Below are 27,538 nucleotides of genomic sequence, written 5' to 3'. Positions count from 1 at the left end.
CGCGCTCCGACCGACCATTGAGGAAACGACAGTGCTGAGAATGCCGAGACATAAACTTACACAGGCTCACACAGACTTGTCACTGCGCACCGCGATTAGTCCGGAACCAGAAGTCCTCAAAAAGGGCGCAAAAGTTTTATTTGTTCAATGCATTCATTTTAACTCGATTTTAGATGACAATACACCGATAAATAGTGCTTAGTAGTGTTTAGAAATAAGAAAAAATATCCAGAACAAAACTTATTTGACCAAAAAATACGAATTTTCAATAAAAGACCTGAATTTCCAACTAAAATAGGTAACTTACAAACAAAAAATCGAATAGTCAAATTTTTTGTTCAAAGAAATATTTTTTTACCAAAAACGACGATTTTTCAACAATATACATGAATTTTTAACTAAAAAAGATCATTTTTCAACCAAAAATAGAATATTTATATTTTCATTTAAGAAAATTAACTGCTAATCAAAAAAATTAATTTTCTACTAAAATGATGAATCTCCAACCAAAAAGATTAATTTTCTATCAAGAAAGACGAATTTTCAACTAAAAATAAGGTAAATTTTATATTTTAAACCAAAGGTGAAATAGTACATTTCTTTAGTAAAAAATTTATTTTTAACCGATAATGACGATTTTTCAAAGAAAAAGTTTGATTTCAAACTTAAGAATATAGATTTAAAAAAATTTTCAAAAAAATCTTCAAGAAAAGAGATGAATTTGAACTAAAATTTAGAATTCTGTCTGCAAAAAAATGAATTTGTAACAAATTGGTTGAAATTCTGACCAAAAAGATCAACTTTTTACCAAAAAGAGACAAATATCGAATAAAATGTATGAATTTTTAACCAGAAAGATAAATTTTCTATCAAAAAAAAATTTTTTCAAGGAAAATGATAAATCTTTCCCCCAAAAACTGAATTTTTAACCAAATAGTTGAATTTCTAATCATAAGGATGAATTTCTAACGAAGAAGATTTTTTTCTATCTAAAAGACAAATTTTCAACAAAATAAAGAAATTTTCAATCACAGAAAAGAATTTTTAACGAAAATGATTAATCTTTCACCGAGTAAAATGAATTTTCAGAAACGAACATTCATTTTCTACAAAAAAATTAACTTTCAACAAAATACATTCATTTTCAATCAAATGGTTTACTTTGTATCTGAAAAAGATAACTTTTAAACCAAAAACCGAATAGACTAAGAAGAATAATTTTCTACAAAAAAAGACGAATTTTCAAGCAAGAAGATTAAGTTTCAACCATAAACATTAAATTTCTAAAAAATACCTGAATTTTTAACTAAATAGTTGAATTTTCAGCTAAAAAAATATTCATTTTCAATTAAAAATGGAACATGTTAAATTTTAGTTATGGAAATTATTTTCAAACAAAAAATGTCTAACAAAATAGTTCAGTTTTTAACAAACAAACAAAAAATAATTTTTATCCAAAAAATAAATTTTCCAGGAAATAGTTCTATTTTTAACCAAGGAAATTAATTTTTAATCAAGAATATTAATGTTTCACCAAAAAAGACGCATTTTCCATTAAATAAGTACATGAATTTTTAACAAAATAGTTTAATTTTTAAAATGTAAATTTTAAGTCAAACATAAAATAGTTAAACATTCAGTTAAAAAAATGTTTTCAAACAGAACAAGTCGAATTTTCAACAAAATAAATCAATTTTCAACGAAAGCAATCCATTTTTAATAAAAATGATGCACCTTTCACACAAGAAAATGAATTTTCAACTACGAACCTTAATCCTTTACCAGAAAAATTAACCTTGGAAAAAAATATTCATTTTTAACCAAATAATTGAACTTTCAACTATAAAGGATCACTTTTAAACCAAATGTCGAATAAATAAATTAACATTTTTAAAAACTACTTTTCAATCAAACAAAGAACGAGTTTTCAACAAAATATTGTTACCAAGAAGATTAATTCTCTACCAAAAAACACTAAATTTAAGAAAATACAAGAATGATAAAAAAGATATATTTCGGGTTCCAAACGCCTACAAAACTATGAATGTTTGCGGACCGTCATTGAAAATTTTCAATTTAAAAAATGATTTTTTAACCCAAAAAACAAAATTTTGAAGAAAATACTTAAATTTTTCTAACAAGATTAATTTTCTTCTAAAAAAAGACGTACTTTAATAAAATTACCTGAATTTTCAACTAACAAAACTAACTTTTAAATACCAAATGGAATCGTTGTTTTCTCAATATTTCTATTTTCATATATTTCATAAAGTTTTTACATGTTTATGTATTGTGTTTTCTTCTTCCTCATTTTATTCGTCGAAATTGTGAATTTATTGTAAAATTTGGTTAAATAATCGCGCGCTTTTCATCACTTCTGGTTCCGGTTTATTCGTAGCCAATCAAAACAGTGTGGGAAGTTGTGGCAGAACTCTACCTAGAGGATCTCTAGTTTATATGTATTGCTGGAGTTTTTATTAAATTTTTTTTGTTTTTTCGAAATCCAGAGTAAATTTTTGACAGTACTTTTCTGCTTTTTAGTGATGTTATAGTGTAATAATACAGTATTTTTAGTTTTAGGATAGTATTTTTAGTTATAACTTATTATTTTCTATGAGTATAAACATTTTCATTAAGCAATATATCTGTAAAGCATGGCATTCATTTCAATGTACGTTAGCAAATTCCATTGCTAATGTAAAATTATGTAATTACTGTAAAAATGACACGGTGGGTTTTTCTAATAGTGTTTTTTTTTAAATCGAATAAATTCCATTAATTATGCCGATGTGTATCACTCTGGGATACAAATCAGGTTACAAAAGTGAACTCAAAAAACCCGAAGATCTCGAATAAAAAAGTTAGAAGCTTTTTAATAATTATGAAAGATTAGAAAAGAAAGGATTCAGGTTTTATTTTCAAAGAATAATATTAACTTTGGAAGATTTCAAAATGTGGGGTAAAAAAATATGGAAAATTTAACAATTTTTTTAATTTTCCAGGATTTACCAATTTTGTAGGCAAACTGGATTTTGTCAGAGTGCAATGAAAAAAAGTTCTTAAGATTCATAAGGAATTTTTAAATGATAGTTTTGTAAAGAATTTCAAGAGAAAATTGAAAAAAGGTCACAAAATATTTTGAATTATTTCAATATTTCAAAGTTGTAAAAGATTTTAAAGAAAAAATTTGAAAGTTTGTTATTTTAAATAATTGTAGAAAAAAGAATGATTAAGTTTAAAAAACATTCAGAAGTTTATTAATTTTTAGAAATTTAAGACGTTTTAAATACATTAGAAATATTTGAAAACTAGGAAATATTTTCGAAAATTTATCAAATATTTCTTGATTCCTTCCAAACTTCTAAAAGTGCTAAACATCTTTTAAAAAGACTCGAATTTTCATAATATTTTGTCAAATCCTATAGAATAAAAAAAAATTCTTTAAAATCTGCTAGATTATTGTCTGAAACATACAAAAATCTTTTTTTTTAATTTTCTCGAAAATCTTATGAAAATTATATTTATGTAAATTTAAAAACAAACTAATATTACTTATTTTCTTATTCTCAATTCTCAGAATTTAATTTCAAAATGTATTTATTATTACACTTTTAAAAAAAAATTTGCGATTAATTTGTGTTGCCCAAGATACAAAATATTCGTGAATGCTCTATTTAGAGTGACTATACAAATTTTAAAATATTTTAGATTTGTTACAAAGTATATTTGGTTGAAAAAATATCACATTTAAGAGCTCTTTATTTAATTTTAATAGAAAACCATATTTTATGATTGATTAGATTCCTTGTTTGTGTTATGTAGATATAATAATTTTAAATTGCCGAAAATAATGAATAAATGATTAATTAATGAATAATTAAATTGTTTGTATTATTTATAATTTCATAAACATCTCATAAATTAACAATCAATTAGCTATGTTCAGCAGTTCTAAATTTCGGGAATCGAAAAGTTTGTGAGAATTTAATAAATCTTGTCGTTATTTAAAATTTGAGAAATTTTATTCTGTAATAATATATATTTTCGGCAATTTCTTTTAATTTATTTGTGCATTCGTTATTTTTTATTATCGTTTTTTTTATAAGTTCTGAAGATCCATTTAATTTTTTCAAATTTGAATTATGCCAATTATGACGCTTTTTCCTATATTAAACCAAATAGTAAGTGAACACTTAAGTATCATTTAGTACCTAATACAACACTATGAAGAAAAAATTATTTTAAAGGGCTTTTCATATTTATTTTGTAATATTTCTGCATTTTTCGTATGGCACTGTATGGTTTCGTAGAACACGGTTACTACTAGCGTCGCCGAACGGCCGTTTTCAACTCTCATGAGACATTTTTTTACATTGGACAGTACAGTAAAAGCACCCCCCAGTGTAAAATGCGATGGCAGTTTAATTAAAGTTTGAGGTTAGAAGTAGTCTCTGGCAAGAGCGATCTGTCGCAAAATTAAAAGACTGAAGAAATAGCATTAAAAAGTTGTAAGATTGCATTCTTCTTTCTCACTCTAATGTAAATAAGTGTTATTTTTTTACAAAAATCTATAAAAAGTTATATTTTTCTATGACTATTTACGAAAATGTACGACTCAAAAAACTTTACGAAAATTAAAAATTGTTTCTAATATATTCTGTTGAAACGTTGTCCTTTTTTCGTAGAAAATTAATCTTTTTTTGGTCAGGGAAAATGGACAATTTGTCAGGATGAGATATAGATTTTTTGTATTAAGAAAAATCTTGAATTTTCGTAGTTTTTTGAGTCATAGAAAAATATAATTTTTTATAGAATTTTGTAAGAATACCACTTATTCACGTTAAAATGAGAAAGCAGAATTCAATATTACAAGTTTTTAATGCAATTACTTGAGTTTTTTAAATCTGCGAGCAAATCGACGGCTCCTAACCTCAAAATCTTAATAAACTGCCATCGCATTTTACTTCAGCAATGGAATTTGATCACGTAAATTGAATCGAATGCCACGCTTCACAAGAAAATTACGAAATGTTAATGTTTATATAGATTTATACTCATCGAACATACTAAGTTATAACTAAAAATACTATCTCAAAAATAAATATACTATATATTGTGTTACACTAACATCACTCAAAAGCAGAAAAATATCATGGAACTACTTGCACTTCACTTTTATCACAAAACCAGATACATAAACTGCATAAGCTTCCAAAATTTCCAATGCTTTTACTTGTTTCGCGGTGTAAAAACTGTGAGATTCAATAAAATATGACACTATATCCACTATAATGCCCGCGGGCACTGAACTCACATTTACATTAAAATCTATAGCTGTAAGAGCATACGAATCAAAGTTTTTAATTTTTTCCATTTTTTTATACATCGGATCTTGACATCTCTCAAAAAATTGGCCAAATATTCACACAAAATTTCGAGAAAAAAAAAATTTGTAAAAACTCCAGCAATGCATGCAAACTGATTAGTATGGTTATAGATAATTTGAAGTATCTTTGTACAATTTTCACATTTTTTGTATTTATCCATGTATTTAACAATTTATTATTTGATTTCAATCAAATTCTACTTACCGTCAAATCAGATTTAAAAATTATTTAAAACTACCGTTTAAAATAGATACTAGTAACATTATTTCCCCATTAAATTAGTAGCATTACAATTCATTTCTTCGATTATTCTTACACATGGAACTGGTAAATTTTAACTAATTAGCAATAAACGAATCGGCGCTTTTTGAATTAATAGAAAACTAATAGGTATAATATAATACTTTTCTTACAATAAGTTTCTTCTCTTTTTCGTGATACATGGAAAATTATTACCTAAAATCAGCATCAAAATGAGAAATTATTTAACGTAGGATTTAGTAAAATGTTAAGGAATTCCGATGGATTTTAAGCGATTTCGTCAGGTTTCGTAAAAATTTTACAATGTTTTAAATATTTTCAAACATATAGGATATCAACAAATTTCGAGGAATTTCCGCCAATTTAAAAAGATTTGCTTGATTTTGATAAGATATTTAAAAATATTTTCATGGTATTTAAAGTATTTTAAGAGATTTAAAAAATTCAAAGAATTTTGTAGGATGTCCAAAGCTTTCAAGATATTCCTATTAATAAATCCTGGAAATAAAATTCAATTTAAAGGAATTCGTAGCTATGCTAGCTATTTCCAATATTTCTAGAGATTTGAAAGTACATTTTTTAAACCCAATTAAACTTTTAAAAAACAAATTGTGCAACAAAAGTGCATAAGAAAACTTAAAAGGAATTATGTTGCTTGAAATATTGTTTGTAAAATTAAAAAAAGAAGTTTCTGACGGTTTAAAATATGTGCTTTCAAATATTTAACAGACATACTAGCATATGGTTCTTTTGCCGATCTAAAAAGCTCGATTTTTAAAATATTTACGGGTAAAAGGATTAAACGGGTTTTCAAGAAAACTTTAATGAGTAATTTAAATTTAATTTGAATTCCATAGAATTTCCATGGATTTGAAACAATTTTGTCAGATTTCATAGCAATTTCATATTTTTACACATTTCGAGGAACTTCCACTGATTTAAAGGCTTTTAAATTTTTTTAAGGTTCCAGATGTTTACAAATATGTTCATGAATTTCAAGGAGTTCCAAATTATTCTGAGGGTGTTTAGAGGATTTAAATCAGTTTTCTAAATGTTTCCGTGGGTTTTAAGGGTATCCAAAGAATTGTAAGAGATTAAACAAATTTCAAAGAATTTTTTATAGATTTCCAATGCTTTCAAGATATTGATATTGAACTTTGGGCAAATAAATTTTATTTAATTTAATTTCAAGGATATTCTTGCTATTTCAAATATTGGAAGAAATTTTAAAACATTTTTTTTTCATATGATTAAAGGATTTCAAAGATTTATAGCGATTTAAATGGTTTCAAAGAAAATTTTAATAAATAATTTCAATTTAATTTGATTTCCAAAGAATTTCCATGGATTCTAAGCGATTTCATTAGATTTCATAACAATTTAAGGAGTTTACAGATTTTCAAACATATCAGAAGGTTTTAGGGGTTCCAACGATTTTAACCGATTTTGAGGGACTTTCTCGGATTTTCAGATTTTTAAAAAGGATTTTATGGGATTTATAAATATTTTAACCAATATTATAAGATTTGATCGGTTTTCAAGAGGATTTTTAGAAGTTTTTTTAGATGAGTTTTACTTTTTTGAAAGATATAAAGTGACTTTAAAGAATTTTGAAGAATGGCCGAAGATTTCAAAGGATTTATGGAAAACTTTGAAAAATAAATGTAATTTTATTGAATTTCAAAGGATTTTCAGCGATTCCAAATATTTCAAGAAATGTTACAATATTTAAAGGATTTGATTGTATCTTCAAGGATTTTAAGGGATTTAAAAGATTTCTAGAGATTTTAAGTACTTCAATTAATAAGTTTAATTCAAATTATATATAAGGGATTTAAGGGATCCAAAGATTAATTAAATTTATATTAATTGAGATTTAATTTAAATTAATTAAGATTAATAGGACCTCTAGTTATTTAGAAGATTTTTGGTGATTTTAAAATTTTCAATAGGTTTTAACAGATTTCAAAGATTTTCCATATGGATTTCAAAACAATTTTAAGAGACTTTGAAGATATATAAAGGGAATTCACAGGTTTTTATTGTGTAAAGTTTATTTTTGCAGAATCGCTATTTTTGTGTAGATTCATGTGAGATTATGATTAATCTAAAATGAATCTTTCTTTTGTAGTTTCTCTACATTTTATATTAATTCTTTCAGTATTTTTGTATGATTTTTTTCAATGCCAACTAAAATTCTTCTCCATATATAATTTTTAAGGTCTCAATAATTTGAAATTAGATGAAATTTGTGCAAATAAAGTAGAATAAAATTGGAACAGAGAATTTTTAGACTTCTCACACTAAATTTTAAATTTTAAATAAGTTACCTTTGTTTTAAATTTATAAAATTGGATTACCAGTAGCTAAGGTGTTAATTTTTTAATTCGAGGGACAAGTAAAACTGGATAAATTTCTCTAACATCTATTTTTAAATTTCAACCCTAAACAAAAGTGGTGAAAATTATGTCCTCCATTTTTCAAATTCACCTCTATCCAAAAACAATCTTTATTTGCCACAAAAAAAACTCCACTGAATAATCACTACCCCTATTAGGTGATATTAATCTAACTCTTATTTCGACAGAAAAAAATACGAATTCAGAACTAAAAGTTCAAGTTTTAAATTTTCAAAACAAATTTTTTTCAGTTTTTAATATTTGATTAAAAATCTTTTTATTTTGAAGGTCTGAAATAATTCAAATTTGATGGAAAGTTTTCAAAATAAATAAAATGAAATGGTAATACAGAAATTAAAAATGAGTTACCTTTGTTTCTTAATTTTTTAATTTGAAGCACAAATGAAAATGGATCCATTTTTTTAACATCGATTTTTAAATTTTAACCCCTGACAGCAGTGGGGAAAATTATATCCTCCATATTTGAAATTACCTTCTATCCAAAAACAAGCTTTATTCGCCACGAAAAAAAAACTCAAATGAATAATCACTACCGCTATATGGAGATATTAACCTAACTCTTATTTAAAAAGAAAAAAAAAACGATTTCAGCACTAAAAGTTCAAGTTTTAAATTTTAAAAACAAAAAATGTTCAGTTTTGAACATTTGATTAAAAATCTTTTTATTTCGAAGCTCTCAAATAATTCAAAATTATAGAAATTTTGCAAAAGAAATAGAATGAAATTGGAAGAGAAAATTTGAAAACGAGTTACCTCTGTGTCTTAATTTTTTAATTCGAAGCACAAATGAAACTGGATCAATTTCTTGAACATCTATTTTTAAATTTCACCCCTAACAACAGTGGGGAAAATTATCTCCAACATCCTCCAAATTACCTTTTATCCACGAAAAAAAACACCACTGAATAATCACTACCCCTATTAGTTGATATTGACCTAGCTCTTATTTGGAAAGAAAAAATACGATTTGAGGCTAAAATGAAACTGGTCGTGGAAAATCAATTCGTTGAAAATAAATCCCTCGCGCATATGAGTAGGCCAGTCACGACGGTAAGGTTTCATTATTGTTTGGATGACAATGTGACTACTCACCTGGTATGGGTCGTCTCAGTGCCGGGGGTGGAAACATTGTACTGGGCAGAATTAACCTGCACAGTGACAACACCTCGTGACGATGTCGATCCCGTGGAAGACACAGTGCTGATGTGGCTTGTTGGAACCTCCTTCTGTGTAGTAAACGTCACCGGACTCGAATCTACGACAAGAGATCAGTGCGCGTGTTGAATTACGAAGTAATTGGAAAGGAGGGTGACCCGGCTGCTAAAATACGCGTGCGTAACCAGGTCCGTATCAACCCTTATTTAAACCACCCTGCTCGACAAAAGGGTAACAAGCTGCAGGAAAAAATATGTGGGGGGGGGGGGGGGGGGGGGGGGGGGGGGGGGGATCAAGGGGGATTATTGTAATAAAGAGATATGGAATGACAAACAAATGAGGAAATTAGGTACAGTCGAGCTTCTCAATAATGCCGTTAATCCTAATAAGAGCTCGGGCTCTATCCCCACTTCTGCACTTTCCCTATTCGTCCAAAGTACGTATCCGCCTTTCTCAATAATACCCCTACTCCTCATTGGCAACCGTTGATTTTGTTATGACCCCCCCCCCTCGACATTAACGTAACCTTTCAATAAAACCCGATTTTATGTTTATACTAATTTTGTGTATGTTTATAGAGAAGCAAGTTGTTAATATGCCTAATATTGTCTACGTGACCACGTGATGAATAATTATAAACTTCGGTAATAAATCAACAATTAAAATAAAAAAGTGATTTTCCGAGTTAGTGTTGAAATGTGTCTAATGGAATTTTATGCCACAGTTAATCCGGGTATTATTGAATTTTTAAACATAATTATTAAACTTTCAATATAAAATTACGAATTTTCCATGCAAAACCACGCAAAAAGACGAATTTCAACAAAAAAACAGGAATCTTGAATTTTAAACGAAATTAGGTTATTTTTCAACAACAAACAAAAACGAATTTTTAACCAAATAGTTCAATTTTAACAAAACGTTGAATTTTTATTAAAAAAAAAAAACAAAACATTTTCGTCCAATAATCGAATAGGTAAATTTTCAATTACCAAAGTAATTTTCCAACTGAAGAAAAAAGAATTTTCAACAAAACAGTTTAATTTGTAACAAAAAAGATGAATTTTTTACAAAAATTTTGAATCTTCAAGCAAAAAATGAAATTTTGAGAAAGTAGTTCAACTTTAAAACTCAGTTGTTAAATTTTTAACCAATGTTTTTCTAACCAGATCAATTTTCAAACAAGAAAATTAATATTTAACGAAAAAGATGAATTTTCAAAAAAAATTAATATTTGTACTGAAAAAAATTAATTTTCAACAAAATTTAAGAATTCTCAACAAAAAAGTTGAATTTTAAACAAAAAAAGTTGAATTTTTGAACAAAAAAATTAATTTTGTACAGAAAAAAACGAATATTTAGCAAAATGCAAGAATTCTCAACAAAAAAGTTGATATTTCAACAGAAAAAGATGAATTTTTAAACTAAAAGATCAATTTATTACCAAAAAAGACGAACATTCCATGAAATTCAAGATTTTTCAACCAAAAAGTTAAATTTGTAACAAAATTCAAGAATTCTCAACAAAGAGTTGCATTTTTAAATTAAAAAAAAAACTTTTAAACAAAATGTTTATTGTTCTACCGAAAAAAACGAAATTTTTAACAAAATGCAAGAATATTGAATTTTCAACGAAACGAGATAAATTTTCAACAACAAAAAAAAACGAATTTTTAACCAAATAGTTCAATTTTAACAAAAAGATTAATTTTTATTAAAAAAAAAATTTTCGACCAACAATCGAATACGTAAATTTTTAATTACCAAAGTAATTTTTCAACTGAAAAAAAAAGAATTTTCAAGAAAACAGTTTAATTTCCAACCAAAAAGATGAATTTTTTACGAAAATTTTGAATCTTCAACCAAAAAATGATTTTTTGAGAAAGTAGTTCAATTTTAAAACTTAGTTGTTAAATTTTTAACGAATTTTTTTTTAACCAGGTCAATTTTCAAACAAGAAAATTAATATTTAACCAAAAATATGAATTTTCAAAAAAAAATTAATATTTGTACTGAAAAAAATTAATTTTCAACAAAATTTAAGAATTCTCAACAAAAAAGTTGAATTTTCAACTAAAAAAGATGAATTTTCAAACAAAAAATGAATTTTGTATCGAAAAAACGAATGTTTGGCAAAATGCAAGAATTCTCAACAAAAAAGTTGATATTTCAACTGAAAAATATGAATTTTTAAACTAAAAGATCAATTTATTACCAAAAAATACGAACATTCGATCAAATTCAAGAATTTTCAACCAAAAAGTTAAATTTTTAACAAAATTCAAGAATTCTCAACAAATAGTTGCATTGTTTAATTTAAAAAAATAACTTTTAAATAAAACGTTGAATTTTATACCGAAAAAAACGAACTTTTTAACAAAATGCAAGAATTTGGAACCAAAAAATTGAAGTTTCAACTAAAAAAGATGAATTTTTAAACCAAAAGATTAATCTACAACGAAAAAAGACAAATTTTTATTAAAATTAGGAAATCTTAACCAAATAGTTGCATTTTCAACTAAAAAATATGCATTTTTAAACAAAAAAATTAATTTTGTACCGAAAAAAATTTGCTAGCAGAACTCAAGAATTTTGAACGAAACAGTTGAAGTTTCAACTAAAAAAGATGAATTTTTAGACCAAAAAATTAATTTACTACTCCCTACCCATCAGTCCCATTACCAACCGTAGGTGTTTTGAGACACTCCCCCCAAAGTGGCAACGTAGTTTATGGACAATCTCTCATAGGAATTTACTCTTTAACTGTTGCATGAGACATTAATGCCAGCGCGGCACTATTGAGAATGGGCTTCCGAAATTCGTTCGCGTTCGAGGGTGTGAAAGTGGCGGGGAATTCCATTCCGAGAAAAGTTATTCCCCTACAAGTCCAATCGTGGCACTGTTGAGAAGGTGGACTGTGTTCACTTGTTTTTGTTACAAAGTTCATAAGGGAGTATCCATATTAGGGTGGTTCGAAAATTGAAGGGCTGCATATCAGAATCCGATAACCAACGTTTTTGCCGTAAATGAGCCTTTTGCATGAGAGATTCTTAAATACATTGGAACTTGGATTTGAAACCGGCTTTGCGAATAACTTCAGTAGCCTTGAAAGTAAATCCACACTGTCTGAACGTAAACAGGTTCCCGCGCTCCCCGCATTGCGAAACCGCTGCGACATCAATTCTCGGGCTACAGTAAATCCGGACTGATCAAATCCAAGTTCCAGTGTAATCAAACACATGTTGTGTTAAAAGGAATTGTTAAAAAAAAAATATTGGTAATTCGAAACCCAATAACTGACTCTCAGTGCTGGTCTCCCATATTCTTTTTTTTTTAATTGTCTAAACAAAGTACCAATCCAAGTCCAACCTAAAACTTTAAATATTCATTTTCTACAAAAAACTATTTTTATAAGTTTTTTTTCACTTTACTTTTTGTTATGCGATCAGACACGATATTCATAAAATTATTCTTTTTTCCGGAACAGAATTATTTTTATCCATGAAACCTTGTTCATTCTTATTCCGCCCCCCCCATATCACAGGTGAAAGTTTTTATTTTTTATTTTTTAAATTGAAAAATAGATTTTTAGTCGTCATCGAAAGACGATTTTCAACATTCATGCACACCAGAGCCGCGTTTTAGTTTCAGTGTCGGGGGTCGCCTGCAAATAGCCTTGGAACTAAAGCGGGACAATCGAAACGTAAACAGTGAGGGCCACCTGAAATTATCTGAATTTTGAACCTCCAAATTCGTAACGATTTACTCGGAGTTGGTTACCTTTTTCTAATCAAACTCATTTGAACCAAATTCAAAAATTCAATGTCTCGGGAGTAAGTTTTTATTTTTCGTTCAAACTGAAAATTAAACTTTTTATGCCATTACCAGAAGTAAAAACTTGAAAAATAAAAAAAAATAGCAATATATATAATTCTGTAACAATATGCCTGGGATAATGATATTTATAAATTAATATATACAAATAAATAATACAAATGTCATAATGATATAAATAAATAATAATAAAGAGAAATAATATGTAAGTAATAATAAGTAACTCTACACGGCAGTTCTAAAAAAGCATCCACAGGCGAGTGTTGTCAGCTGAAACGCTCGCGGCCGCTGTGTAAGAATAACAGCGGTTAAAGACAAAGTGCAAACTACACCATGCTCCTAATTTTGTACCTACAACATCATCGAGAAAGATTTCAAACGTCGTATTAAATTAACTTATAACGTCCTCATCTCACCAATCAATTGAACAAGTTTGAACAAAAATACAGTGAAGCCCAAAATTAATGCCAGTTTTGGTACTGACAGCGGACCTACGTCAGAGAACTACAAAATATGTTATCTATCGGTTTTGTTCCGCCTACGTGCACACCCCCGCAACTGCTATCGCCCATCCCTGTGGTAAGGCGTCAATTCACGGAAGAACTAACTCCGGGGGCACTATCTCCGGGGTTCGCTCTAATAATCTATTGTGTTCCACAGCCAAGCCCCTTCCAATTTTAGGTTCCTGTCAATTTCAGATTGTAATCTTGAACATTTTATTACTCGGAACGATTATTATAATTTTTTTAACATATTTTCTTTTTAGCAATTCAGAAACACTTTAGCTCCCCAATTTTTGTGATTGCTAGAGAGATTGATCAGCAACCTGGGTCGGAGCAGTGTTGCGGAACGAACGTGTTATTTACTTAAATAGCACGAGAATTCTGGATCAATCTGAAAAATCTCTATCCCTTCCACACACTACTCCTTTCCCCTGCCTAGTGAGTCACGCCTACCCCGAAAGGGAAATGGCTTAATGGTGTAACAGACAAAGAAACGCCCTATCTTTTTCAACTCGGTCAACATTCAACCGTATTTTTTAAATTAACGTGGGATTTTTTATGCAGTAAGCTCAGTTTTTGAAAAAAAGAAAAAAATTTTTTATAATTGACTTTTTGTAAATTAAAATTTAGTCACCTCTTAAAGATTTTTCAAGGAATAATTTTCACTCAATAACTTTTAATTTTGACCTACCCTCAGTGAACTTGTACCCGAAAAATTCCCCCAAAAATGAAAAATAGCAGTTTTATGTAGAATCAACCTTAAATACGGTGTTTTTTTTTTTAATTTTTCAACATTTCTTATTTTATTCTATTTGTTCCACTTTTTTGAGAACCGAGCTTTTCCCATTTAAACCCCTATGTTAATTTCAGGAGCTCAGGAGCACGGGTTGATATTGACTAATTTAACAACTAAGAGTTATGGATTTTCTTTTTCCGGATATTAATTATTTTTTTCTATTGTTACATAATATATGATATTATTACGTGAATAAAATATAATATAATACAAAAGATACATGGAAATTTAAATGGTTCTTGTTTGAAAATGTACCTGTTTTGTTGAAAATTCCTTTCATTTTTGGTGAAAAATTTACCTTCTTTTGTTTAAAATTCAACTATTCGATTGAAAATTTAATTATTTAGTTGAATCTCGGTCTATTTTAGTATTTTGTTACAAAGTCATCTTCTTTGGGCAGAAATTCAACTGCTTGGTTGAAAGTTGAACAACTTTTTTAAAATTAATCTATTAGGTTGAAAATTGATGGTTTTGGTAGAAAATTTAACCGTTTCGTTGAAAATTTGTTTGGGTTTTGGTTAAAAATTAATTTTTTTAAATGAAAATTTAACTATTTAGTTCAAAATACAAATATTTTTTTGGCCATTTTTTTGGTCAAAAATTCAACCTCCTGTTTAAAAGTAGAACTACTTTGTTAGAAATTAATCTTTTGGGTTAAATATGCAATTATTTTCCTACAGGGTCATATGTAATTGGTTCAAAATTTGTTTTTAGTTCAAAATTAATTTCTATTGTAAATTGAACTATTCCATTTTTTGTTGAAAATTTACCATTTTTAATTCCAAACTTAACTCTTTGGTTGAAAATGTACCTATTTTGTTTAAAATGCAACTATTTGTTTGAAAGTTAAATTATTGTATTAACAATTAATCTTTTTTTTTGAAGTTGCGTCCCTTTGGTTAAAAATTTAACTGTTTTGCTGAAAAGTGTTTTTACTTTTTATTTAAAATATTCCAATAAAAACATGTAAGTACATAGTAATAATTGGTAAATAATAATGTAATATACAGATTAACATACACAAATAATGTTTTAATCAATTTGGAAATCCAACATTTTAAAATAGGTCAGTTTTTCAATATCATTGAACCTTCATATCAAATTGAACTATTTTATTTTTTATTAATATTCTTATATAAGGTAAAAAATGCAAAGCAAACACACATTATTTTAGTACTTTTTTTAGACTAATCATACTTCTCCGTGAAGATGGAAAATCTAAAATCGTTGACTCACTACAAAAGAAAATTAAAAACATTTCTTCACGCATTTTCTGTTGATTAAAAAAGGAAATGATTATAAGAGGAGAAAGTCCAAAGATAATTTTAGCGAAATTGGAAATAAGAATCTTCTCAAATGCTTTCAATATAATTAATTAAAATAAAACTTTGTAATTTCGTATCACCCTTACCCCTATCGACCCTATATATTATAGTCTTAAAATTATATTAATATTTTTCAAAAAATAACATGGTCGCATGATATCTCTCACCAAAATTTCAAAAAGGTATTACTAAGATGGAGTCTGATAATAGATTTCTGTTTCCGAGAGTTATTGACGTCCCATGATAGTTAGTGGTTCATGTTCGTGCTAAAAGTTATTGGAAACGTTGGAAACTATAAGCTATTTGTATCCCAATTCTCCTGGGTGCTCTTAATGTATATTGTGGAATATACAATATTCAGAAATATATTTTAATTTAGGGAGATAATTTTCTCAAAATTCTCTAGAATATTCGACAAAATTATTCTGAAATGTCCTCGAATTTTGTAGAATATTCTATAATATTTTTGAATATATTGGAAGGTTGTAGAATACAATATTCCAGAATATTCTTGAAGAATCTATAATCTTGTCGAAAACTCGAGAGGATTCAGAAGGAGTGCAAGTATCAAATAATTAGTTTATGTAATTTAGAAAAAATGAACATTTTGTCTGTTTTGTCGCACAAAAGTGTTTACAAAAATGGAAATTGTCAGCATAAATGGAGCTAATGAAATTTGTTGAAAAATTGGCAAAGAACGACTCTTTTCTGCATTATTTTAGTTAACATTTGTATTTCAAGAATTAAAAATTATTTACAAAGTTAAAAATAATGTAAATCGATTGTATTGATATTTGATTTTAACCAGTTAGTTTATGTTACTCAGAGATGTGGTGTAAATTTGGTATATTTAGTCGAAAAAAATTTTTTGAACAAAGGCCAAGTTAAAGGTCCGGACGTTTTTTTTTCTTATGTGGAGTTTGTTAACAAATTTGCAACAAACTACATTTTTCTCTCTCATTCCAGTCAAAATGTACCCTTTAATATTGTCCGATTGAAAAAAAACGTATTCATTTTTTTGGAACCTCACAAAATAAGCCATTCGCCCATACAAAATTCGATCTTTACTTTTTTGAGCCACGCTAGGCAATATGTATCATATGGATGGAACTTTTGTATGTCACGGTTTTTGAAAAAAAAACTTGAATTCCTGTATTATAACATGTTATGTAATATGTTATGTAACTGATAAATCATCAAATAATACAATACCCAGAAACTAAAAATTTTGTCCCAGTTTTATGGAATAGTTTTCTAGCTTTTTACCGGTATATAGAAACAGTTAACCAACGTTAATATTTTGTGATGATAAATCATGTAATGAAGAGAAAAACAATGTTGAGATGACGAAACGAAATGTCAAAAATTGTTCTATACTTTTGAATGGTGCATACATTTATGTAGAAATTATTATCTATAATACAGATTAACTTTTATTATAGAATGAGGCAATGTTAAGTCAAATAATGTGTATTGCTAATTCAGTACTACTAAACAGAAAAAATGTGTCTATTGATACCAGCAGATTAATACTTTACTCGATCATTGATAAAACATAAATTAAATAAAGATTTGTAAGTTTATTTGAGACAGTTTCACATCTTCTGAGATGGATATTCCGTTTTCTTATCAATTTACGAGAATTTGGTTTCTACCAATTGAAAAACCATTGGTTTTCAACTTCAGACAAAAGCGATAAAAATTAATTATTAAATTTAGCTTAGTAGTGCAGCAATTCATTCCTCACGCAAAGAAACAGTTTTTATAAAACATTAATTTCGCACTTCAGAATACACATTCTCCAATGTTGTCAAGATTTTTTCAGCTCCATGATGCCTTCACATCGAATCGGCTTTTTCGGGCCAAATTAAAGACTCGGGAGTACTGTCAATATTTGTATCTTTTAATCAGACTTCAAATCGTATAAAAAATATTTTTAAGGTTAGACTAGTTTTGCAGATAAGAGTTTCGCAATATAAGACAAAATTACCAGAGTTTGTAATGTGCCATTAAATATATTTGGAATATAGCATCATTTGAAAGAAAAATAAGATAATGGCCATGATATATATGTAGGCGAATCGCCATTTAGAATTAAACAGCTGCTCGACTCATTTGGAAAATGAGAATCGCTCTTTGTACTCTCTTTGTAACCATGGCAGTTTTGCTTCATTTTATGGGCAAGTAACACTAAATTATTAATTAATTATTCAGTAAAAAAAACAGTTTTTAAGATCTCTTCTACCTCTTTTTAGATTGCTATGAATTCGACATGGATTACTCATTACCCCGTAGTCATAATCCATTAAATAATAAAGTACATAATAGGCCAGGCATCCCCTCCAAAAAAAGCATTCACAATTACGCATTCGAACCAAGCAAAAATTAGAATGAAAAACTATAATAGGTGTTTCGATATTCGATTTGATAATTTCTGTCTGTAATAAATTGTTTAATTAATAAAAAAATTATAAATCGAAATCTGTGTCAATTATTTTATATTGGCCCTATACTCAGCATTGTTCCGTCCTCTGTTGGTTGATTCATTCCAATTTTAAATTTATTATATACTTTTATAGTTTTCTGACTCTGCGTTTCGGGGTTGTTTCCTTTATACCTGACAATAGGAAAGTTGCTCTAGACGACAATGTCACTTATGTATCTTTCTACTTTTGACTTCATGGTAGTCTAATTATATTCGTGATAAAAAAAAAACGATTGATAACCGTCACGCTATTTTGAACACATTTTCCACCAAATCAAAATTTAAGAAATTTAAATTAGATTAAAATCAAATTCAAAATCCTATTTAACGCCCAATGCTCAAATTAATTTATAAAATTCCTTGAAAATAAATCCAAGAATCCAACTACCAAATTTGGAAAACCACCACAAAACGCTCCTATTGTAATTTAAAAAAAGATCTCCTTCAAAAAAATTTTTTTCCTAAAAAGAATCCTTTTGGACAAAATTTAAAAAGAGGAAAGAAAAATGAGAAGGCAACCAATCAAAATTTTATTTTTATTTTTTATTTTTGTCCGAGTATTTTTTGTAAGAAAAAAATTCTTTTTAAAGGAGATCTTTTTTTCAATAATAATAGGAGCATTTTCTGCGTTGGTTGTCCCAGTTTGATCGTTGGAATGTTAGAATAAATTCTTTTTTAAAATGAATCTGCTATATCATCAGAGATGGTATTTTACCGACAGTAGATCAACCCTCTAAATCATGAAGACAGAAAATCTTAAATTATCTTAAATTTCTTAAATATAAATTTATGAAAATTTGATTTCTGTAAATTGAAAAACCAATGGTATCAAACTTCAGACAATTGCAATAAAAATAAATTATTAAATTTAGCTTAGTAGTACAGCAATTCATTGCTCACGCAAAGAAACAGTTTTTATTAAACATTAATTTCGCACTTCTTCAGAATACACATTGTCCAATATTGTTAAGATTTTTTCAGCTCCATATGCCTTTACTTCAAATCGGGGTTTTCGGACCAAATTAACGACTCGGGAGTACTGTCAACATTTGTATCTTGTAATCAGACTTCAAATTGTATTTAAAAAAATTACTTAAGGTTAAACTAGTTTTGCCGATAAGAGTTTCGCAATATAAGACGAAATAACAAGGGCTTCTAATGTGTCCATTAAGTATATTTGAAATATAGCATCATTAGAAAGAAAAATAAGATAATACCTATGATATATATGCAGGCAAATCGCCATTTAGAATTAAACAAAAGCTGCTGGACTCATTTGGAACATGAAGATCATTTTTTGTACTGTTTTTGTAACCATGGCAGTTTTGCTTGATTTTATTGGCAAGTAACACCGAATTATTAATTAAGTATTTAGTAATAAAAAAAAAGTTTTTAAGATCTCTTCTGCCTCTTTTAGACTGTTATGAATTTGACATGGATTACTCATTACCCCGTACTCATAATCCAATAAATAATCAAAGACGTAATAGGGTAGTCACCGCCTCCGAAATAAGCATTCACAATCACGTATTCAAAGCAAACAATAATTCTAATACAAAACTTTAATAGCTGTTTCGTCACTTGATTTGATCATTTCTGTGTGTAATAAATTGTTTAATTAATGAAAAGATTATAAAACGGAATTTGTGTAAATTATTTTATATTAATCCTACACTCAACATTGTTCCATCTTCTATTGGATGATTCATCATATAAAATTTATTAGGGACCATCCATACACCACGTGGACACTTTATGGGGGGAGCGGAGTATGGAAAAATTCCACGCTTGTCTAGGAGGGGGGCAAACCATGTTTAAGCTTACGTTCCTAAGCTAATCCGAATTTTTTCAGCCAATTCATCGCTCCTTTTTGACTTCTTGTATTTCGGGAGCTTGCGACAATTCTATGGACATCATTTTAGTACTCACTCAAATTTCAGATTCTTCTGTTTTCATAGTCAACAGTTCGAAATTCGTTGATTGTCTAACAGCTGTTGGTGTATTTTGCAACAATTTATCATTAAACTGGTCAAATATTTGAGTGAAAAAACCTCATTTTAGTACTCTTGAAACCCACGGGGGATGGTTGTTTGAATGCTAAGAACTAGCAATAAGTTTGAATGGCAGCTTCTCGGTGGTGCCAAAGTTGACTGGCAGGCTGTCAAACATGTCAAAAATTCGAGTGAAGAAATCGTCAATTTAGTACTCTTGAAACCCACGGAGATGGTTGTTTGAATGCTAAAAACTAACAAGAAGTTTGACTGGCAGCTCCTGAGTGGTGCCAAAGTTGACTGGCAGACTGTCAAACATGCCAAAACTTCGAGTGAAGAAACGTCATTGTAGTACTCTTGAAACCTATTGGGGATGATTGTTTGAATTCTGAAAACTAACAAAAAATTTGACTGGCAGCTTTTCGGTGGTGCCAAAGTCGACTGCCAGACTGTCAAGCATATAAAAATGACAGGATGAAAATTAGAGCAGTCATTTTCGTACTCCTGAAACGTATTCGAATTGTTGACTATGAAAATAAAAGTATCTGAAATTTTATTGAATGCTAAAATGACGTCCATGCAATTTTCGCGAGCTCCTGGACATTTTGAACACTAATAATAACTATATTTTCATAAAATATGTCCACGTGGAGAAAGTACAGGGGGGGGGATGTTTGTCCAAATTCCATGGCTGTCCGCAAGGGGGGAGGGGAGGTCAAAAAGTGGTGAAAAATTGTCCACGTGGTATATGGATGGCCCCTTACATACTTTCTATAGTTTCTTGACTTTGAGGCTTAGGGTTATTTCCTTATATCTGACAATGGGAAAGTTGCTCTAAACGGTAATGTGACTTATGTATCTTTCTATTTTTGACTTCATGGTAGTTTAATTATATTCGTGATAAAGAAGACGTTCATAACCGTCACGCTATTTTGAACACATTTCCCACCAAATAAAAATGTAAGAAATTTAAATTAGATTAAAATCAAATTCAAAATCCTATTTAACGTCAAATACTCAAATTAATTTATATAATTCTTTGAATATAAAACCAAGAATCCAACCACCAAATTTGGACAACAACCACAAAATGCTCCTATTGTAATTTTAAAAAAGATCGCCTTACAAAAAGGTTTTTTCCTAAAAAGAATCCTTGGGCAAAAATGATATTTTTCTTTCTTCTTTTTCATTTTTGTTCACGGATTTTTTTTTAGGAAAAAAATTCTTTTTATAGGTACCATGTTATATGCGATATGAAATATACTTAAGATTTCACTTTAAAATTTATTGCATTTTCAATAAAATAATTGTATGCCGACCAAAAAAGAATTTCTTTACGGAAGACTTTTACACACGAAAATATGATTTTTACACCAAATAGTTGAATTTTCAAAACACAAAAGAAATTAATTATAAACGAAACAGTTGCATTTACAACTAATAGTTGAAATTTCAAACAAAAGAGATACATTTTTAATCAAATAATTGAATTTTCAACCTGGAAAGACGAATTTTTAATTAAATTTTTGAATATTTAATAAAGAAAAAATTTACTTTAATCACGAACAGTTGCATTTTTAAACAGAAAGTCACATCTCCTAACAGTAGAATTGAACAAAAAATCGAATTTTGAACAAAAACATTTGAATCCCTAACCAAATGAATGAAATTACAACAAACATAATCAATTATCGGACAAAAAAGATGAATTTTCTAACAAATAGTTGATGCTTCAATTATAAAGGATAAGTTTTAGAATAAAATGAAACAGTTCACTTTTTATCAAGTAGTTGAAATTTTAACGGAAAAAATTGAATTATAACATAATAGTTTAATTTTTAACCAGAAAGAATAATTGATGAATTTGATGAAAACAGATGAATTGCAACCCGAAAATATAAATTTTTAACAAGAAAGTTAATTCTCAACCATACACTTTAATTTTCTGTTAAATTATTAAATTTTGTGGCAAAAAGTATGTATTTTTTACAAATAAAGTTCAATTTTCGAAACAGAAATATAAATTTTTAACTAAAATGATGAATCTTCAAAATAAAAAATGAATTTTTCTATGTGTAATTTAACTTCGAACAAGAAGTGGGGTTTTCAGTCAAAAAAATTATTTCTTAATGAAAAATTTGATAGGTGAATTTTTCAATAAAAATATTTTTACTTGAAATAAAAAACAGTTAAATTAAAAAAAGACGAATTATGAACAAAATTGCGGAAACCCCCACCAAAAAATAGATTAATTTGCAGCAAAAAAGGTACATTTTTAACCAAAAAAGATTAGTTTTCAACCAAGAAGATGAGTTTTTTTCCAAAAGAGACGAATTTTTATTAATATTGTTGAATTTTGAAACCAAGCTGATGAATTATCTACGAAACAGTTGTATTTTAACAAAAAACAGTTCAGTTTTTGACCCAAAATATGATTTGAAAAACACATTTTCAAGAAAATAGTTAAATTTACAATCAAAAAGATTTTTTAACAAAAAAGTTCATTTTCAACCATATACTTTAATATTGTACCATATTGCTATATGTTTAATCCAAAAAGACGATTTTTTATAAAATGGTTGAAACTTCGACCCGAAAATATGTATTTAACTAAACTGATGAATCTGTAACCAAAGCAAATGGAATTTTTTAAAATATTTTTTAATTCTTAACCAAGTAGTTGTTTAATAAAACAGAATTAGCAACAACAAAATGTATAGCTGAATGTTCAACTAAAAAATGTTTCAATTTGAAAAAAAACTGAAGGCTCGGATAGCAGAACAGAACAAGCGCTCGAGCAGTAACCAGGAGTGGGGATGAAGCGCAGTAAACGCGACGAAAATTTGTTTCAACCAAAATTTCTATGTATATCGAAGAAAAAAGATGTTTTTGAAAGACATTTTTTAAAATGTAAATTTGCAAATATTCTTTTGAAAAATGACTAATGTGGAAATCTGTACTTAAGTAAATTCCTGAAGATCTTTTGACCAATTCAGATTTAGAGAATATAACTGCAGTCAATTGGCATTGATAAATTTCTAAAAATGGCAGTTTCTAATTAATTATTGAATTTTTATTTCCAATCATTTTCGATATAGGTAAAAGGAAAGCTGTTGTATTTGATCGAATCACGTAAAATTTCAGTGGAATTATTTTTAACAAGCTAGAATAAATTAAGTCTGTAAAAGTTTGTATCTGTCCGTGTAGGTGACGCATTAACAAATTTCGTAATATGGCCTTCTTATTGTTTTAAGAAGACCCATATCAGTTTTATTCTACTAATTAATATTTATATCTATGTATTTACAGACTAAATAGATACTTATATTTTGATTAAGCAATTATTAGTTTTGAAATATCAAATTTAAATCACCTAATTATCTTACTCGAACTGATGTTAAAATATGGTTATTAATTTTCTCGAATTTTTTAAAATCGAGACGTTATATTTTTTTTAAACTTGTGATTTCAATATTTTGTGCCTTTTTAATAGCTGTAATATTGATTTTAATGAAAATTAATTGAACCTTAAAAAATGTTATTTTTGTTTATTACTATAATTTTCGTACATAAAGAGAAATTAGAAAAAAATTTAATGTTGACCTCATTGTGACACTGTAGGACAATTTCTAATTTTTAAATGTGACTAGAAATTTTTATCTGCATTAAGGCGTAACAACTTTTCAGTACCAGCAATTTTCGATTTCAACATTTTTATATTATTGATCCAACCTACTATATAGAACATGAATAAAAAATATAACTAATAATTTCTGATAATGTAAAATATATTTTTGATTAAAATTGGGAAATATTTAAATACCTGTAATGCACTGATATTTCACGTGTAATAGAAATAAAGTTACTTTTTTAAAAATTAAATTTTGGGCATGTTATGTTTCACATTAAAATACTCGCGCTCGATTTGATACGTATTTATATAATTGTCTAATAAATTATATAAGCAACAAAATTTGCATTTTCAATTTATGAATAGAACTTTTGATGTTTAAAAGAAAAAAGTTGAAGTTCTATAAAAAAAATGGCTGAAAGAAATTTTATATAGGCCTCTTGAAAAGGAACAATTTCCTTTTAAAACTTTTTCGTTACTCGTGTTTGGCTGACAAATTGATTTTTTTATTTTTTATAATTGCATTTTCAGTGTTTAAAAGAAGAATGGTGATTCCTGTCAAAAAAATATTTAGGGGGGCTTTGAAGGTTTTTTAGACGCACAAATTTAATTTGCAAACTTTCTTTCAAATCTCACTTGTTTTGCAAAAAATTTGAATTTTTGATTTTTCAATACACGGAGAGACTTTCTATATCAATATTTGATTCATTCTAAATGTATAATTGAAATAGAATGTAAGAATTTAAGGATAATCGGGGTAGTGCTATAAAGATTCCCTCTATAATAAGAGATGATGGTATTTCTGTATGTATTATTAAAAACTTAAGCAAACAAAAATTAGTATTCACGTTTAGAAAAAGTCTTCTTTACTGTTTGAAAATGGTGAGTTTGAAAAACTGACTAATTGTTTAAAGATATCTGTTTAAAAAATATGAATTCGCGCTATCGTTTTAAATTCTCTAAATTAAAAATTATCCTCAATTTCAACTCGCATTAATAAAAATGTGAAGGAATGAAACATGTCCCTCTTCCAACTCAATAAAACGTTATAAAAAAAGTTTTTTTTGAAAATATATATTGCAATGAATTTAGATCATTTAAAATTTATAAGGTAAGGAGGATTCACATAGCCTTACTGATTAATCCAGTGAGTCAGTTCGGTATAAAATATCAAAAATCTAATTGAAATTTTTATCAAACATAAATTAATATCTTTTAAATTAATTTCAGATCACAAAAAAAATAAATACGATCGACCCGAATGTAATTAAAAAATCATCTTTACTGTTATAATAGTTGGGTCAATTAAAAACCTATATCTTTCAAAAAGCAGGAAAGACATCATCTAATATATCCAAAAATGAGTGCCTCTTCCTGGTTAGAAAAACTGAAAAAAAAAACAAATTTCCTTCTTTCTAGTTCTATAACAATCGTAGCAATAAAAAAAACTATTTTAAATTCAGAAAAAATTGTTCTTCAAACACAATAAAAATCTTGGAAAAAATGGCCTCTTCCAATAAAAAAAACGTTGAAAATATAAAATGTACTGCCAATTCACCAAAAATGATAATTTTCTATATTTTTGAATTATCCTCTTCTAATTCAGACAAAAAAAAAAACGAAAATGAAAAATTCTTTCCCAAAACACAATAAAAATCTTGAACATGAAAAAATGGCCTCTTACAATTAAAAAAAACTATATCTCTTCCAACTCAATAAAAACTTTAAAAATACAAAATGTACTGCCAATTTAACAAAAATTAGAATTTTATCATTTCAAGGTAGATAAAAATGTTAAAAATACAATACTTCACATTTCTCCACACACCCGTGTAGAAATAGCCCGGTTTGACCCGACCAGAAGAAGGTTTCTGACCAGAATCTGACCGGGTTAAACCGGGATGCTATTTATTTAATTGCCCGGCCGGGATCTGTCCGAGTTCCCACCGAGACCGAGTCGGGCCAAAAATGGTCAGGCGAAAGACTAATTTTTTGACTTGTCGTGACTGCGAAATTGTTGACCAACTTCTTTTTTATTTTCAAACGTAGTTTCCCAGTGAAACTATACTTATTTTTTTGTGATACGATTTTTTCTTATTTTTAATGTATTTATATATTATCTTGAATAAGCAAAAACGTAATAAGAAGAGAAATAACTTTTTCCGAACAAGGTTTTGAATTACGTTATCATGCTTGCACGTAATAACGATTCGGCGACTTCCGGAGTCTTTAATGCTAAAAACGCAGTAAAACGTCGGTGGACGCCAGGTTATCCGTTAAGAAATTTGTTAAATTTCACAAAATTTTATCCAATTTTCTGGAGCAAGCGGATTATTTATGAAGGTAAGTGAATTATTTTGTTAATAAGTAAGCATTATTAATATTCTTCAACGTTAATGTTAAATCAATTTTCTCAACCGGTTTCATAGGTTAGGATGATACGTGAAACCCCTGAAATTGATTTTATCTCTTGTAAAAAAACCTATGCAAACTAAGTTACACTTAAGGTAAATTTGTTATGTAATTTAACTTTAATTTTTTACAATTCAATTTCTTACAGAAACTTAAGAATCATAACCTATATTTTAGTACTTACATTGAATCAATGTTTGCAGTTAATATATTTATTATTATGAATGCAATTCTTAAATTGAAATTCCAACATCTTGTTACAGGTGGAAACAAGTGCTGACAAAGATTCTTATCTCTACCAGTTGGTAAAATAGGTTCACTGTGGTGAAAAGGCTCTAGTAAAATGCGATCAAGGATCCCAGTCAAAAACCGGTTGGATTCCGACCGGGTTACCCTATTTGTATCCGGGATCCGATCGGGTAACCCGACCGGGAGCCGACTGGGTACACCCGGCCGGATCTGACCAGCCCAGCGTGACGAAACCAACCAGAATCCGACCGAGCAGCCTGACCAGATTCCGGATACAAGCAGGGCAACCCTGCCGGAATCCGGCCCGAACCCGGTCATAATTTCTACACGGGCAATAAAAATGTAAATCTAAAAAGGTTCCTCTTGCAATTGGAGAGAAATTAAATACCAAAATTAATTTCATTTTTTCCTATTTTGGTTGTTTCAAATTAATAATTTTCAATTGTTACTTAACGTTACGATAACAATTGTAACGTTAAAAGTTTAAATGTTGCACTCTGAAATTTTCACCATTCAAGGCTTTCTATTTCAAAAGATTCAGTTTAAAATTGTTGACTTTTGAATATTTGATGTATAATTGCTCACTCAGGTATTTTATTCAATAAAAATTTTCGATCTGAATAGGTTGAAAATTTAATATTTTCGACTGAAACAATATTTGAATAGGATTCTAAATCAAATAAAATCTTTTAATTAATGCATGTATTAATTTTAAGTTATTTTCACATTAAAATTAGTTCATAAGGTTTGAATCACACATGTCAATTTTCTTAATTATTAAGGATTTCGTATTTTTAAATTCTTTTAATTGAAAATTTACGTTTAATAATGCATGTAATTAAAACAGTTAACAACTAAACTTAACATGAAAAAAAAGTTGAAATCGAATTTATTTTTAATTGAATTATATTATGTGATATGGTATTTGTAATGTTCCAAGTGATTTGAGAGATGCGGTTCTTCTAAAAACTTATGAAAATAAATTCACAATCATACTCATTTCTCGGCTTTTTTCGGTCTCAAAACATTTCCAGTCATTTCCCGGTTTTCGGTCCAGCGTCTACCTCACAAATAATAAGTTAACAAAGC

General features: G+C 28.0%; 1 protein-coding gene across 1 annotated transcript in view; it reads right to left on the bottom strand.

The window, feature by feature from the left end:
• Positions 1 to 27,538, bottom strand: part of LOC117173804 (neurexin-3-like) — a 435,470-nt gene that overhangs the window by 1,370 nt on the left and 406,562 nt on the right. Inside the window, exon 17 of the mRNA XM_033362447.1 lies at positions 9,161 to 9,323. Within this exon, the coding sequence (XP_033218338.1) occupies positions 9,161 to 9,323 (163 nt within the window). The remainder of the gene's footprint in view (positions 1 to 9,160; positions 9,324 to 27,538) is intronic.

The sequence above is a fragment of the Belonocnema kinseyi genome, chromosome 5, assembly GCF_010883055.1.
Source record: "Belonocnema kinseyi isolate 2016_QV_RU_SX_M_011 chromosome 5, B_treatae_v1, whole genome shotgun sequence".
Taxonomy (NCBI): Eukaryota; Metazoa; Arthropoda; class Insecta; order Hymenoptera; family Cynipidae; genus Belonocnema; species Belonocnema kinseyi.
This window is presented reverse-complemented; position numbering and strand designations above follow the sequence as displayed.